Source organism: Electrona antarctica (genome assembly GCF_951216825.1).
Source record: "Electrona antarctica genome assembly, contig: scaffold_208, whole genome shotgun sequence".
In the NCBI taxonomy this organism is placed as follows: Eukaryota; Metazoa; Chordata; class Actinopteri; order Myctophiformes; family Myctophidae; genus Electrona; species Electrona antarctica.
In genome coordinates this window covers 211,079-228,863 of record NW_027638179.1, presented here as the reverse complement: position 1 = coordinate 228,863, position 17,785 = coordinate 211,079, and the positions used below count along the sequence as shown (strand labels likewise).

Below are 17,785 nucleotides of genomic sequence, written 5' to 3'. Positions count from 1 at the left end.
GTACAACCACAAGAGCCCATAGAGGAAGAAACAAAGAAATAATACAACCAAACAAATATGGGTTACTTTGTACGTACACGTGCGATACATACATGACAACAAATGACATGTCGTGACATTGTCCGTTAGTCGTTCATATTCAGCGTCTATATATTTGTTTTATCCACTCATTGCATGTTCGGTTCACTCATCTGAAATGAAATCTATATTTACCCAGGGTATCTGGGCTAAGCTCAAGAACTTGTTTCCAGCCAGGCCCTGCTCATAGAACACATTTCATCGTAGTGGTTGATGCCTTGTTCAAGGGCATTTCAGCGGTGGTAATTTTAACGTGTCGAACGGCTGGTTCGAACTGGGAACCTTCCGGTATCTAGACCGCGCCGCTATCCGTTCGGCCACCGCTGCCACTAAAGTCTGGAGTCCCTGTCCATTTATTATGATGAGTGCTTGTTTTATGTTACTACAGAGCTCGTTAGTTAAGGGCACCACAGGCGCACCACACCCTCCTCTAACCAATCAGCTACCGCTGGATCCTGGGGGCCGATCTGTCATCCGTCACCGACTTGCGGAGCCGCACGCCACGGAGAATGGACACCAGCACGTCCACCTCCTCCTTCGGCGTGGAGGTCATTGCCTGGGCCCCGAGAGGGGTCGAATAAGCCATCTCACCGGGCAGCGATGGGAAGGGGAACTGCCCCTCGCCCAGGGCATGGGCGCTGGCCACCAGCTCGCCTATCTTCTCCACCAGGCTGTGGCGGTTGGCGGCCAGCAAGGGATCCTCCTCGACGCCGTGGGCGGCCTGCAGGGCGTACGCGCTCCTGTCCGTCACAGCTCCGGAGCCCCAGGTCGTGTCGGGCAGGCTCAGCCGCTTGGGGGAGGCCCTCATGTACTCGCTGGCGCCAGGGTCGTCGCCATACATTAACTCCTCGCTACCCGCGCAGTGATGGGTCGGGCTCGGGTAGCCCGGAGAGTTTGGGACCGTCGGGGTCTTCACCGGGACAATGGGGGGGCGGATGGGGATGGGGCCCGTTGTAGATGGCGTGCGCCTCACCCCGGTTTTGGAGGACGGGGTGCGGCGGATGGTGGCCGTGCCAGACGTGATGACTCCGGAGCCTCCCGGCGACACGCCATTGGTCACCCCAGGCGGGGTCTTGCCAGCGGGCAGACCCGCGGTGCTCGCCGGCCTTTTGGTTTGGATCATGCGGCGGTAGTTCTGAGCGATGTTGCTGTGGCGCGGGATGGTGGAAGACTTGTCGAAGTCCGCCTGCCCCTCACTCTCAGCGTCCCCGTTCAACGAGTAGCACTCATAGTCCGACCCTGAAAGGAAATGTCAAATGAGATGCCATGAGACAACCTAGAAACTTATTAGAGTTTAGTAATAATGTCAAATGAGATGCCATGAGCAGAGATTAAAATAGGGTGCATTTTGCATCCCAAAACGCAGTTTATAGTTAAGGGACGCAATAAAACAACCACCTCTGCATCCACGGGATGCACTACTGTACTGTTTCTTATTATAGTTTATTTTGCTAGCTTTACAAATAATAATAATAATTTCTTCTTCTGTTTTCTACATGAATATAACCACATTATAACCATATAAAATGCAATGCAATTTGTAAAAATGGCAAAATATGACTCCTAACATCGTTGAAGTGGGACTCATAAAATGTCCCTGGGACTCATTTCTAAAAGACCATCCCTGCATCCCGGGACTCATTACATTGAAAACCTATTTACATCACTGTATGAGACAACCTAGCAACTTATTATAGTTTAGTAATTTTTCAATTGTTTTTAAAGTGAGCTTGCTACAGTAGTTTTTAGTGTTATAGTGTGTTATATTTGAACACATTTTTTTTAAGTGTTTGAATAATTTTGCATTTATTTAACACAATCCCTGGCCCAAAACATTTTAGATGCCAAATATATATCAATGTAGGGGTCCTTGGCATGAAAAGGTCTTCTCCAAGCACTGAGCCAGTGTTACCTTGCGAGGGGATGGTGTCCTCGGAGCAGGACGGGGTGTTGGTCTGCGTGCTATACCCACTGGAGCACTGCAGGGAGTCTCTGCTGCTCTTCTGCTGGTGCTCCATGCTCAGCCCTCGGGTCAGAACCATGGCCAGCGTGCTGGCTGCAGGGGACAGGGGCTCCCCGTGCTGGAGAACAGGTCAGACATGCATAAATTAATCCTTATCAATCCATACACAGAGAGAGAGAGAGAGAGAGAGAGAGACCTTTGACCTTTAAAAGCACCTTTATTAAAACTCTGCAGTACATACAAAAATGTCACTTCAAAAATGCAGTTAGCTCATATGAAATGACTAAATATAAATAACATCTCTTCTTTTTTCTTTTTTTCCCCTTTTTTTTTTTCCTTTTTTTTTTTCAAAAGGAAAGGCACAATTCCCCGTCCTGTACCACACATAGCACGTCTCTCTGTGCCCAAAAAAGGCTAAAAGCCTCCAAGTTGTCCACTAGTTTGTGGTAGGCAAACTCCACCCTAAGGCGTGCTGCCACCAGTCCTTCGAGCACCTGTACTGGGTCTGTGTTCCCAGTCCCCTCTGTTTTGTTCTTCCGAGTCAGCCATATAGACATTTTTGCTGTGCCAGAAATAAAATTAATCATGTTGTGTGCAAACTTTTTCCGGGAAGAATATTTTGGCCCAAATACAAACAGCTCATTAGAGAAAACTTCCCCCAGCCCTTGAAACCAATGAGTCAACCTGTTCAATAAGTCCCTCAGCCTTGAACACTGAATAAAAAGATGTGCCACTGTTTCAGACTGTGAACAAAACAGGCATCCCTCCCCAATGCTAGGATCCAGGTGTGCCTTGTGTCTGTTTGTAGCTATAGCACCATGCACAATCCTCCACTGAAGGTCGCCAGCCCTTTTCTCAATGGGAGGCTTGTACAGGGACCGCCAGCAGCCTTTCGGGCCATCACCCTGGCCCAACAACTCAGTCCACCTCGATGCCCTCATCCCTGCCAAGGAGCGTAGGTGTGACACCTTTACCAAGGTGTAGTAGGCCGCCTTCTTCCCTAGGTCCTTGAACACTCCAAGTTGCGGGGTTGTGAACGAGAGGAAATCATCCACCCCTTCCTGCCACTCCCCTGACGCAGCAGCAACAACCAGGGGTGGGAAACGATATTCAGTTCTTTCAGCCCACTGTTCTAAATGAGTACGGTCCTGAACAAACCTTCTCAGTGGTGCTGGTAGGGAGGCGCAAACCTCCTCTACTACTCTGGACAGCAGTCTGGATGACCTGATGTTCGCCATTTGCCCCAAGGTCTCAAATGACGTTGCCGTCATACCAATCAGGTGTCCAACTTTCACACAGCCAGCCTCTCTCAGGGAAGACCGCAGGCTGGCTGAGGACAGAGTCTGTGTCTCTACCAAGGTGTTGTAGAACAACGGTTCTTCAAAGATCCACATCCCTGCTGGCTCCGCATCATCTCTGGTGGTTTTAAACACCTGCCATGCCTGCAGGACTGTACTATAGAAAGGGGTAATCCCAGTGCGGTCGACTTCCTCCAGCTTGCAGAGGAACAACTGCTTGCTGTATCCAAGGCGACCAGCTCTCTTCAGGATCAGCTGTGCTGTGTCCAACCATTTATGCCCACAGTCATACAGTAACCTCTGTGCTGTTTTGAGCCTATAGGCCATGATTCTGGAAGCAATGTCGATAAGGCCTTGTCCCCCCTCATGCACTGGTAAATATAAGGCAGCCGCTCTTATCCAGTGTTGGCCAGTCCAGAAAAAATCCACCAGGATCCGCTGTATGTCCCGCACCATCAGAGAGAGAGAGAGAGAGAGAGTGGCAGGCAGACACCAAACCATGCATAAAGATGAGCAGACATTTACATTCATGGCACAGTTCCTTATGCTGTATACTGTACACATAGGCAGGTTTGGTAAACAAGATTTAATGTTTTTTTTTGTGTGTTTTTTTTCCTTCTTCTTTTTCATTAATTCAATAACAATGGCTTCTTCTCAGTATGCAAACCTCCCAGGAAAAGAAAGGCTGTAGTTTCTATTAGCTTGGAATCTGAATCGTTGATGTCATTAGTAGGCAGGTTTCTGAACTGTCCAGTGTCCATAGCCCACCCATGAGACACAGACATTAGTAGGCAGGTTTCTGAAATGTCCAGTGTCCATAGCCCACCCATGAGACACAGACATTAGTAGGCAGGTTTCTGAACTGTCCAGTGTGCATAGCCCACCCATGAGACACAGACATTAGTAGGCAGGTTTCTGAAATGTCCAGTGTCCATAGCCCACCCATGAGACACAGACATTAGTAGACAGGTTTCTGAACTGTCCAGTGTCCATAGCCCACCCATGAGACACAGACATTAGTAGGCAGGTTTCTGAACTGTCCAGTGTCCATAGCCCACCCATGAGACACAGACAAGACAAAAATGGCGCCATCTCATATAGTGTATTAATGAGGACAAATTATCCAAAGTGGAGGTATAAAATACTAGAAAGTGCCCCTTTAACTTAAAATGTGTTTCACAAATGGCACTAAATGGATTACAGGTTGCATAATTTGGTTCCATTTCAACATTCTTCAGAGTCAAATGAGCAGTGAGGATTTTTTACTGCGTGCCGTGCATACCTTGGCTGCGATGCCTCCTGGTCCCATCCTGGAGCGGTGTGGATCATCCGGATGCATCCCAGAGTAGCTGTGTGGACTGGAAGGAGCTTCCTGCTCTCTCCTGCGCTGCAGGGTGCTGGCCAATGAGGGCTCGTAGGGACTGGATTTGGCCCAATCCTGCAGCATTAGAGAGAACAGTCAGGGTACGTTTCCCTGCATCCGCATCTAGGCTTCACCCCAAGACCTACATGTCTACCAACCCAAGACCTGTCTACCAACCTGGCAGCCTGTCTACCAACCCAGCAGCCTGTCTACCAACCCAGCAGCCTGTCTACCAACCCAGCAGCCTGTCTACCAAACCAGCAGCCTGTCTACCAACCCGGCAGCCTGTCTACCAACCTGGCAGCCTGTCTACCAACCTGGCAGCCTGTCTACCAACCTGGCAGCCTGTCTACCAACCTGGCAGCCTGTCTACCAACCTGGCAGCCTGTCTACCAACCCAGCAGCCTGTCTACCAACCTGGCAGCCTGTCTACCAACCCAGCAGCCTGTCTACCAACCTGGCAGCCTGTCTACCAACCCAGCAGCCTGTCTACCAACCTGGCAGCCTGTCTACCAACCCAGCAGCCTGTCTACCAACCCGGCAGTTCTCCAGTCTTCCATTTTCGTTACAAAGTGGAAGACTGTTAAATACTGTGTGGATCATGAACTGGTTAGATACTATGGTTAAAGCTGCGATCCAAACGTAATTCAAAAGGATGCCGGGAAAACATTATATTAACTATAGGCATGTAACGTTACTCTCAACTCACGATACGATACGTATCACGATATGAGGTTCACGATACGATTTTTCACGATATTTTCAACATACTTTTTTAATGATTTATCTTCCCCCCCAAGCTTTTTTCACAATTTGAATTGAACTACATTGCAAAAGTAGCATTACTTTTCATGTAAAATGACTTTCTGTGCAACAACTGTAAACAGCCAAGTGGGGATTGCCTCTTAGCCCATTCTGGGCGGGAACCCCTTTTGGTGTTGGCATTATGTTATGCTTTAGCTATTGAAAAATCACACCCGTGTGAACTGAGTGGTGCAAGGTCTTATATAGCCTGATCAGCTGTGGTCTGACGTAATGTCAGTGACCATAGTAACCATGCTCGTTTTTTTGGTACGAACAAACACGGGTACACGGGGTACATGGGTACAAAGCCAGTTGTTGGAGTGGTTTGCACCACTCAAAAATAGCAGATCTACAAGCTCCTAGCGCGCAACTCGATGGTGCGCTATGAGCTTGTAGATCTGCTATTTTTGAAAAATCGAAGAACCACTGACATAGAAACATAGCTTTTTCAGAAAACTGTCAGGATGTAGAAGACATTTTTAGAATCTGATCTCAGCTCAAAATGGGTTAGAGGAGTAGTAGACCCAGGGAGGTTGACATCCCATGTATGACATGAATGTTATGGATTGCAGCTTTAATATGGGTAAAGAGTACAGCATGTCAATGAAATTATTACAATAGGTTAAGCCAGCTCAGTTTAGAGATTGTTTTCATGTACAGATTAGAGGCAAGAGGAAATTGTGATTTGGAGCGAAAAAGAAGAAAAAAGAAAAAGAAAAATTAAAGAAAACCAAAAAAGTTAAAAAATAAAATAAAGAAATGTGCAAATGAAAACAAACCTTCCAGCTAGGAACCTTTGAAGTGGGTGAGGGGGTGTTGGATCCGGGGGAGTGGTTAAATGTGGGGGACGAAGGGAGTATGGTGCCAGTGTGAGAGAAAGCAGGGCGGAACGTGCCAAACGATGATGGACATGAGCCAAACTGCAGGACGGACAGACAAGTTGGAGTCAGAGTGTCACAGTACATTGGTGAGAGAGAGGGGCCCGAGGGCAACGTCAAGTTAAATACCAAGGAGGGCCTATCTGCAGAGTGCAGGCACTTGGGGAATGCCCCTTCTATGGGAACGGCTCTTCTAAATTTAGGGCATTCCCTAAGTGCCCACACAATGTAGATTAAAGGACCACTTCACCACTTTTCAACCTATCTTCATATAATAGGTCCTCACTAATAATCTTGAAAAAATGGCGAAAAAAATGTCTACTCGGCCTGTGTCTCATAGGAGGGCTGTGGGCAGTTCAGAAACCATCTTCCAGTGACATCATCGATGGGGAATACAAGCTAATAAAAACTGCAGGCTTTCTAGTCCTGAAAAGTTGCAATGCGAAAATGGAAGCCATCGTTCTCACGATAATGAAAATCTAAACATTTTTGTAAAAAAATCTTGTTTAAAAAAGAATCTGCCTAATGATGATGTCACTGGAAGATAGGTTGAAAAGTGGTGAAGTGGTCCTTTAACCATATTATAAAGATCAGCGAGATGATTGCATTGAGTGTGTGCATGCTGTGAGTGTGTGCATGTGTGTGCGTGAGTGTGTGTGTGTGTGTGTGTGTGTGTGTGTGTGTGTGTGTGTGTGTGTGTGTGTGTGTGTGTGTGTGTTTGTGTGTGTGTGTGTGTGTGTGTGTGTGTCCAGCTGTGAGCGGACCGGGTATGCATGCATTACTGACCGCTATGAGGGAGTTGCACTCGCTGACAGACTGACAGGTTTCTGAAGCCTCAGAGGAGGCCGAGCTTGTTGATTTCTGCAGTGGAAGATTGAGAGACGAGCGGAGGGAAGGAGGGCAGAAATGGAGAGGGATGGAAAATTGGGAGATAGTGAGAGAGAGAGAGATAAATACAGTTTTTTAGAGGATGCTTTTTTTCCTTAAGGGGATCTGTAGACCTCCAGGCTAGACAGAATACAAAGTAGTTACTAAGATGATTTATTCAGGATGCTACACTGAACAGCACAATCCTATCAGGCAACGAGGATGGATTAACTTCATCACCTGTGGTTGGGGGGCAAAGGCTGAGTGGCATACCGTTGGAACTATTGGGGGGGCAAAGGCTGAGTCGCATACCGTTGGAACTATTGGGGGCCAAAGGCTGAGTGGCATACCGTTGGAACTATTGGGGGCCAAAGGCTGAGTGGCATACCGTTGGAACTATTGGGGGCCAAAGGCTGAGTGGCATACCGTTGGAACTATTGGGGGGCAAAGGCTGAGTGGCATACCGTTGGAACTATTGGGGGGCAAAGGCTGAGTGGCGTACCGTTGGAACTATTGGGGGGCAAAGGCTGAGTGGCATACCGTTGGAACTATTGGGGGGCAAAGGCTGAGTGGCATACCGTTGGAACTATTGGGGGGCAAAGGCTGAGTGGCATACCGTTGGAACTATTGGGGGCAAAGGCTGAGTGGCATACCGTTGGAACTATTGGGGGGCAAAGGCTGAGTGGCATACCGTTGGAACTATTGGGGGCAAAGGCTGAGTGGCATACCGTTGGAACTATTGGGGGGCAAAGGCTGAGTGGCATACCGTTGGAACTATTGGGGGGCAAAGGCTGAGTGGCATACCGTTGGAACTATTGGGGGCAAAGGCTGAGTGGCATACCGTTGGAACTATTGGGGGGCAAAGGCTGAGTGGCATACCGTTGGAACTATTGGGGGCAAAGGCTGAGTGGCATACCGTTGGAACTATTGGGGGCAAAGGCTGAGTGGCATACCGTTGGAACTATTGGGGGACAAAGGCTGAGTGGCATACCGTTGGAACTATTGGGGGGCAAAGGCTGAGTGGCATACCGTTGGAACTATTGGGGGGCAAAGGCTGAGTGGCATACCGTTGGAACTATTGGGGGGCAAAGGCTGAGTGGCATACCGTTGGAACTATTGGGGGACAAAGGCTGAGTGGCATACCGTTGGAACTATTGGGGGGCAAAGGCTGAGTGGCATACCGTTGGAACTATTGGGGGACAAAGGCTGAGTGGCATACCGTTGGAACTATTGGGGGCAAAGGCTGAGTGGCATACCGTTGGAACTATTGGGGGGCAAAGGCTGAGTGGCATACCGTTGGAACTATTGGGGGCAAAGGCTGAGTGGCATACCGTTGGAACTATTGGGGGGCAAAGGCTGAGTGGCATACCGTTGGAACTATTGGGGGCAAAGGCTGAGTGGCATACCGTTGGAACTATTGGGGGGCAAAGGCTGAGTGGCATACCGTTGGAACTATTGGGGGCAAAGGCTGAGTGGCATACCGTTGGAACTATTGGGGGGCAAAGGCTGAGTGGCATACCGTTGGAACTATTGGGGGGCAAAGGCTGAGTGGCATACCGTTGGAACTATTGGGGGGCAAAGGCTGAGTGGCATACCGTTGGAACTATTGGGGGGCAGAGGCTGAGTGGCATACCGTTGGAACTATTTTGGGAGACAAAGCACCGTGTTGTTGTACACACTGTTCTGCACTTCTGCGTCAGATGTTATGTAAAAACATAAATCACAGTGTGGCAGAGACATCAGCATGGAATTGTGCTACACATGGACCATCCACTCTCACTTGTGCCCCAAATTGTCAGAAAGTGTGTAAACATCGGAAGGCAACGAGAAAACAGTTCAACAGAAGCGTAACTTAACAGACTGTGAAATCAGAATATTAGTTGAGGAGGAAGCAAACGATAAACAAATATTATTTGTCTGTGTAGTTAGTGGCATATCAAAGACGACGAGGGACTGGGTGACATTATCTCGTGCGGTAAATGTTTATATATCATTGGTTCAGAGCAATGCTTTGAGGAAGACATTTTAAAAGTTTAAAAGTAGTGGGATTTCTAAATCGAGGCCAAAGAAGGGGGCAGCGGTGGCCTAAGGGTTAGAGGAGCGCCCTTGTTGCCGAAAGGTTGCCGGTTCGATTCCCCGGACGGGCAGGAAAGATCTGGGTGGGGAAGTGATTGTCATCACTCACCCAACACTGCTGAAGTGCCCTTGAGCAAGGCACTGCACCCCCAACTGCTCCCCCTGGAGCTGCTTAGTGGCCAACAGTATAAGACTGTGGTTGTACTGGTCAGCTCCCAGGTTTTTGTGTGTGTGTGTTTCTATGTGCAGGGCTTTGCTGAAAATGAGCACCTGTGCTCAGCTACTTCCCTGGGTAAATAAAGAATACAAAAATAATAATAATAAGTGGATGAGTAGCCTCAAGGCAATAGGAGAGGAGACATAAAAACAAGTGAATCAAAATAAGAATATGTGTATGGATTATGAGCTGTCTGGCTGTCTGTCCACTGTACCGGCGCATGGCATCATCAACCTCCAGGGTTGTTTTCTGAGAAAAGTATTTCAACAAATTCTAAATGATTTGCACCAGCCGGAAAAAAGTGCACTAGACCAAAGAAAAGTATTTCAAGGTCTTACAACATGAAATTCAACTTTTCTGGCTGGACTTTTTTTTGGGCTCCCCTACATGTCTTCTATCCCCACAAATACCCCATTTTGAACAATCAGGCCATTTCATCATATTTGGGTTTTTATGTACAGTTATCTCACAACAGGCCAACTCATTTGGTGCTACTCTTCTTCTCTGCTTGCTCTCGAGGAAGGCGGTCACACTTTTTTCTCTCTCTCCCTCCCTCGTGTGTTTTCCCTGCCTGCCTGCCTGCCTGCCTGCCTGTCTCCCTGCCTGTCTCCCTGCCTGCCTGTCTGCCTGCCTGTCTCCCTGCCTGCCTGTCTCCCTGCCTGTCTCCCTGCCTGCCTGCCTGCCTGCCTGTCTGTCTGTCTCCCTCCCTGCCTGTCTGTCTCCCCCGGAGCTTCTCTTTCTACACTGTCTCTTCGTTTTTCTTATGCCCCCCGCATTGTTTTTCTGAGATGTAAGGAGATGAAGTTTTGGTGCTGCGTAATGTGGCTGCCTGTTGCTGTTGTAACATTTACATTTCCCCTCTGGGATTAATCAATTTGTCTGTCTGTCTGTCTGTCTGTCTGTCTGTCTGTCTGTCTGTCTGTCTACTCGTGATGTCATAGGTATCTCCTTACTTTGTATAATCCTTCCCCTCTTCAGTTCCAATTTTGCATTTCGTCTTTGGAGACTGTGTGTGTGTGTGTGTGTGTGTGTGTGTGTGTGTGTGTGTGTTGGGGGGGGGGGGTCGGTGTGGTGGAGATTTCCTTTTTGAGTGGTGTAAACCACTCCTACAACTGGCTTTTGTGTGCATAAAAAAATGACCATGGTTGCTATGTTCAAAATAATTTCTGACGTAATTAAATCACACCCGGGTGAACTGGATGACCGTAGCAACCGTGGTCATTTTCTCTGCACAGAAAAAGCCAGTTGTGAAATCACATCCGGGTGTGATTTCATTACGTCAGATCAGAGCTGATCAGGCTACATAATACCTTACCTTATTTCATTACGTCAGACATTACGTCAGACCACAGCTGATCATGCTATATAAAACCTTACACCACTCAGTTCACACGGGTGTGATTTTTTGCATACACAGCGCCCCCACCACATCAGGACATTGTGGTACTGCAGCTAAAACTGCTTTAGAAGCCAGACAGAGAGAGTGTGTGTGTGTGTGTGTGTGTGTGTGTGTGTGTGTGTGTGTGTGTGTGTGTGTGTGTGTGTGTGTGTGTGTGTGTGTGTGTGTGTGCGTGCGTGCGTGCGTGCGTGCGTGCGTGCGTGCGTGCGTGCGTGCGTGCGTGCGTGCGTGCGTGCGTGCGTGCGTGCGTGCGTGCGTGCGTGCGTGCGTGTACATGTATATGTTGCTATATGAGACACACATATGAGCTCCCGGCATGAAAGGTATAACAACGTATAGGTCACACCAGTGGAATACACCAATTTAAAAAATATATATATTCATATATTCTTGCATAATGTCTCCATGCGACCAAAAGACAAACAACAAATCTGCATCCACCTCCTGCAAAGTATATGGAGAAGAGAAGAGTGAACCTTTTCTCCTTTTCAATACATACTGATCTTTATGTAGATTTGTGTTCTGCATCATTTTTATGCAGACACACATCTGGCCCCTAGAGTCCTAGACAAGCAGAGTGTTTACGCGTGGAGAGGGAAACTGTCTGGGTTCCGCCTGAAGCCTAATTTATGGCCCATCGTGCAACGCCGTGATGGCCTACCGACAGGCTAACAACATGTCTGCATCCACAACGTGTTGTGAGCTTGTAGACAGGCTATTATCGACGCGCTGCACCGCCGCACGACAAAGTATGAATCAGGCTTAAAAGTGCCAGATGGGGGAAGCGTGTGGAGTTTTGGATAAAGTACAATTCGATGTTCCGAGAGAACAACTGCTATCAACTTCCGTCTGTCCCAAGCTAGCATCTGGTCCGTGCCACCATTAGCAAGTCAGATAATCCCTAGGATTTGCCCCGTGATGAAACTACACGTAATCAGTCAGATATTTTCCCAATTCATCATTAACAACGTATTACGACCTCGGAGTGAGAATGCATTCGATATGGATGAAACCAGTCTTAACAACGTATTACGACCTCGGAGTGAGAATGCATTCGATATGGATGAAACCAGTCTTAACAACGTATTACGACCTCGGAGTGAGAATGCATTCGATATGGATGAAACCAGTCTTAACAACGTATTACGACCTCGGAGTGAGAATGCATTCGATATGGATGAAACCAGTCTTAACAACGTATTACGACCTCGGAGTGAGAATGCATTCGATATGGATGAAACCAGTCTTAAGTAACCACTGTGTATACAAGTGTATTTGTAGTATGATGCCAATGTATTGGCAGATCTATAAATTGGCAGATCTATAAGATCACAACTTGAGCTTGTGTGTCTGCTATTTGCAGTATTTTGGCATGTTTAATTTTCAACATGCAAACCTTTCTCACAATAGGGACGACATGTTGAAAATGAACTGAAACTGTGTACATATACTCATCATTTTCCTTTTATGGATTGGAAGAACAATATGCCGTTCTCCATCTCCATGAATGTCTTTTCTAAATAAGACCCAGAAATGAGTTAATGAAAAAATATGACATGTTTGCGTTGTCTGTGAAGCCTCCTTTATTAACTGTGTCCATGATGAACGCAGTCAAGCAATTATGGTTTCCTTATGAAGAAAAGATACGTGTGCTTTTCAAATAACTACACTGCATGCGTAACTAATAAATGTTCAGACAAGTATTTGTTATAATGTTATTTGTGATGCTATGTATATGCAACTCATAGGTATTGTCAATATTCTTTCAACTGATTTATTGGTGGGGGATGTGTAGATTTGGTTAAAGTTAAAAGTTAATACAAGTCAATAAATAAAATAGTCTGGAAACAATACTTTTTCTACATACTTATCCAGACCTGGATAATATTGCTAAAATCCAATTCCATACTTTTCCATACTTTCCATACTCCCTTGTTATACTAATATGTATGTAGTTCTACAACAAAGCAGTGCATGCAGTGCAGGTGGTTTTAGATTTACTTTTCTGAAACAATAGTTACAAGGTCTTATACATTAAAGTGGTCACAGTGAAAGTGAGACAGCTCCCCTACCTGGCTGGCGATGTCAGAGGGCATGGGTGAGGGGGGCTTAGAGTGGGCGTTGGCATCCTGGGAGATGAACCCAGAGTCATGTGACGAGACGCTGCTGAGGCGGTGGGCGCCGGCCGAGGGCATCTGGAGGAGACTGGAGCACGCACACGCACACACACACACACACACACACACACACACACACACACACACACACACACACTTGAAACATTTGAAAATTGGCAACTTTTTTTGCTAGGCTCCAGGATTAGATAACATTTCACCACATCTTCTCCTTCCTGTGATGTGAGGATGAGGCTTAAGAGGCTTAGAATAGAATATTAGAATATCCTGGTGAAAATACACTTCACAGTTCACACACAATTCAACGTTGATCACAAAAGATATCATCACAATGGGTCGGCTCACAACATTCTCAAATGCTTCCTCCTAACCGTCTCTTCAGCTCTTCAGTAAACAGAACATGTCCCTTGTGACTAAATAATAACAACATTGGATCCATTGGAAAATAGGTTATTTTATTTAACCCATTTTGGGCGGGAACCCCTTTTGGTGTTAGCATTATGTTATGCTTTAGCTATTGAAAAATAGCAGATCTACAAGCTCGTAGCGCGCCACTGCTATTTTTGAAAAATCGAAGAACGACTGACATAGAAACATAGCTTTTTCAGAAAACTGTCAGGATGTAGAAGACATTTTTAGAATCTGATCTCAGGTCAAAATGGGTTGCAACAGTTTTTTGACATCAAATATTCCGCCCGACTGCAACACAATGTGTTTGAACACAATTATGCTCAAACTCTCCACACAAGAGGAGCTGCTGATCCTTCTAATCAGGACCATCAAAGAGCATCAGAAACATCATCCGTCCTCTGATTCACAACAGCGTCACACCCTGTCTGTCGTCTCTCTGGGCTCTCTCATAGATTAAACATGCAGAAACTACATCTCTCAACCCCCACCAGACTCCCTCATGGTAGCAGTCAACATTCTTCATTGAATTTGTTAACAAGGGCATGTTAATTAACAAGCATTTAAGGTGAAATGGAAATAAGCCCCAGGGACGGACAGCGATACTCTGTGAACATGAGCCATGTTGTTCTTCAAATACCTGTGTGTGTGTGTGTGTGTGTGTGTGTGTGTGTGTGTGTGTGTGTGTGTTAGGGCATTAAGCAACTAGTTTACTAGTCGACTAGTTTACTAGTCGACTAGTAAACTAGTCGACTAGTTTACTAGTCATGTCGCGCGCGTGCGTGCGTGCGTGCGTGCGTGCGTGCGTGCGTGCGTGCGTGCGTGCGTGCGTGCGTGCGTGCTATACCTGCACATGCTGCTCTTGCGGGAGCCCGCGCTGCTGGGGGAGGAGGGAGGGGTCTGGTAGGACCAGCTGAAGTCAGAACCCTTCAGGTCGCGGATCACCTGCAGGGGGCGACATCACTGCACGGTCAGGCACAAAGAGGGGGGGCTGGGGGGGGACATCACCGTACGGTCAGGCACAAAGAGGGGGGGCTGGGGGGGGGGATTTATAAAGCTAAGCTAATCCATTTAGACGTGAGCTCGATTCTACAAAATAACATAACAATATATGTTTCTATGTCAGTCGTTCTCAACCAATTTCATGTCAATTCAAGGACTCCCAAAAATATATGTAATTGGCCACCGACCCCCATCTGAAAATATGTTGTTCCAGGGACCCCCCCCCCCCCCCCCCAGAAACAAAGATTTGAGTTAAAAACTTTCGCTCTGAAAAAATATATATTCAAAGATTTGCGCCACATTTTCACGATTTTTCAAAAATAGCAGATCTACAAGCTCGTAGCGCGGCACTCGGTGGCGCGCTACGAGCTTGTAGATCTGCTAAAGTATAACATAATGCCTAAAACACCAAGAATGGGTTAACTAGAAGATCTACAGGAGGCATCTTGCCTAGATGAGTAGATGTAACTGGGATGATATATATTTTTAGTAATAACAATATTTTTAGTAAGATAATGTCTGGCGTCACTGCGGCAGGCTCACAGTTATTCTTTTGTAATGAAAATCCTATAGGGTCATTTTAGATTGTGTGTTCCAACAATAAACAAATAAGCCCACCAATGAATATTACTGACTCTCAAGTACTCATTTGTCCAAAGAGCAAGAAAATAAATAGCTACGTTTTCTCTAACCACAGACGTTGTTAAATGTAACTCGTTATCATAAATGACACAGAGTCACATACCTGACTGAATCTGACCGAATTTCTTCCCTGAAAAATAACGGTTTTGGACATAAAACGGTTTCCACCTGAAAAACAGTGACGATGTGTTTAATGAAAACATCATGTTCAAATTGTCCAAACAAGAACAATGCAGTTCTTCTAATCAGCAGAATCAAAGAGCATCAGAAGCATCACCGTCCTCTGATTTCACTCTGATTTACAGAGTGTCACTGATTACATTATTCTTGTTTTGTACGCTGTTCTTTTTTCCCCGTTTTGTTTTGTGTAGTGCACATGGGGGCGGGGCCAGCACACTGTCATTGGCCGCGTTTCCCGTACAGATTTCTTACGCATCTTCTTCATCTTCAAAGTTCTACGCACGCGCAGTGAAGCATGACGCCTGTGAACATAGACGTTCCGTGCATAGATGTGCCACGCAATGGTAGGCCTCAGGCCTGGTATAGGCCTCAGGCTTGAGGCCTGGTATATGGTAGGCCTCAGGCCTGGTATAGGCCTCAGGCTTGAGGCCTGGAATATGGTAGGCCTCAGGTCTACCATTCTGAAATTTAATTTAATAATATTTGGACTGCTGGACAGCTGACAGTAGGCTCTCTTTACTCTTTAAATTAATCTGTGACATGTTACCGATTCCGACCCGTTCCGAAAATATTTTCAAATAGTTAAACCGAACCCGAATGGATCCGTGACAATTTCGTCCGATTCCGACCCGTTCCGAGATTTCTTTCAAATTGCTGCGCCGAGTCCGACCGAAATCCCATTATTTCCGACATTCCGAGAGACCCGACCCAGCTGAGCCAGGCGGACATAAATGTGGTCACTACATTAGTCAAAAGACTCGCGTTGGAGTTTTCCATTGGAAAGGAAAGGATTGCTGAAGATGAGCAAATGTTTGAACGGCGGACAGCGTGGCTGAGAGAACAAAGGACAAGATAGTGGTGCGGTAAATAATACAACTTTTAAAAAATCATAACGAAGAAACTATAAGCTGACACTGGAAACTGTGAAGGAATTGGTTAAAGGAGGACTTGAAGTTCATTTAGGAGCGCAAAAAAGTGACATTTGGTGCGCATTGACGGACATTAATTTATTTCATTTAATTATTCTTCAACTGCATGATTTAAAAAGTGCGCTAAACGCCGCCCCTCTGAAATGCAATGATTAAATCATATCTTGCAATGGATTGGAAACATAAGGAGCGTGTGTAGGCTATATTAACCTGCCTTTGTGTTCATAAAACTTGGAACTGAACAAAATGTTGCGGTGTCACTGCTCACCGTGAGTGATGTTTTATAAAATCAATCGGATCGGATTATCACACGATAGCTGGTTTTTGTCATGTTGCAGACAGTTGCACTGAGCTATCTCGTTAAACCCATGGCTGGCTGCGATGAATAACTAATCATATAATCAACCATATAGTCACCAACCGATCCATATAAATGATATAATTCTGTAGTGTATGATGACCACGCAATGTCACAGTCCACTGCAGGCTTCCAAAATGATTAGTATTATAACCGCCGTCCCTCGGTGCGGCGGCGCTCCTCGTTATATGTGCCCAATTAAAAAAAACAGATCTCTAAGCTGTCGAGACACGCCATGAGCGGTGCGTGGATGGTTTGTAATTTTGTAAACTCTGTAGGCTATGTTTGTTCTTTTGGACACAGAACGGGGACGATACTTGGAGTCTTTTAGACATATAGCTGCTTCACTTCAGAGGAGGGGAGCTACTGGTAACAAGACAACTCACCCCTTTTGCCTCTTTTGGTGAGTCGTCAGGACAACTCACCCCGAACGTCGGGACAACTCACCAGGGGTGAGATGTCTTCACTTTCAGGGATGTCTTCACTTTCAGGGGTGAGATGTCTTCACTTTCGGCCACTTTCGGGGTGAGTTGTCTTCACTTTCGGGGTGAGTTGTCTGACTGAATATGTAGCCTTTGAGCTCTTTTATATACTTTACTGAATATTGCACAATAATACTTTACTGAATATTGCACAATAATACCTTACTGAATATTTCACAAGAATATAACACAAGAGTCAAATGTACGGTCAAATGTAATGTAGTTTATTTAAAAATAGAAACATTGTAAACAAAGTTTTTTTTTTTTTTTTGAAAAACATCAGTTTGTACAAAAAATATAGAAAAAGTTGTCATATCTACAAAAACACTGTTTCAGTGATTTTAGATATTGTCATATCTAAAAACATCAGTTTGTACAAAAAATATAGGCTACAGATGTAAATATATTTATGACAGTGAAATGTCGAAAATGAGTGGTATTCCCCTTTAAGTATGTCAAGGTCAAATTCATACATTTAATAAACCTTACAAATACAAACATTATTGTTTGTATGTAGGCTACCTAGTAGCCTACCCATATGATTAGATGAATGAGCAAAATTGTTTCCATCTTCCAAGCATATTCCTGCCATATTCTCATTTCCTTGTATAATCTGAATTATTTATCCCATTTATCCTTAATATAATCTAGATTCATTCAACCTTATCTTCCTGAATTAAAGTGTGTGTGTGTGTGTGTGTGTGTG

General features: G+C 45.9%; 1 protein-coding gene across 1 annotated transcript in view; it reads right to left on the bottom strand.

Annotated features, from left to right (window-relative positions):
* Positions 1 to 486: 486 nt before the first annotated feature.
* LOC306918325 (neural-cadherin-like) overlaps positions 487 to 17,785 on the bottom strand; it is a gene marked incomplete at its 5' end in the record, with an annotated part of 151,343 nt that continues 134,044 nt past the window's right edge. The window contains 7 exons of the mRNA XM_079531212.1: positions 487 to 1,317; positions 1,991 to 2,159; positions 4,622 to 4,777; positions 6,286 to 6,426; positions 7,171 to 7,245; positions 13,016 to 13,148; positions 14,334 to 14,431. Coding sequence (XP_079387338.1) covers positions 521 to 1,317; positions 1,991 to 2,159; positions 4,622 to 4,777; positions 6,286 to 6,426; positions 7,171 to 7,245; positions 13,016 to 13,148; positions 14,334 to 14,431 — 1,569 coding nt within the window. The 3' untranslated portion in view covers positions 487 to 520. The remainder of the gene's footprint in view (positions 1,318 to 1,990; positions 2,160 to 4,621; positions 4,778 to 6,285; positions 6,427 to 7,170; positions 7,246 to 13,015; positions 13,149 to 14,333; positions 14,432 to 17,785) is intronic.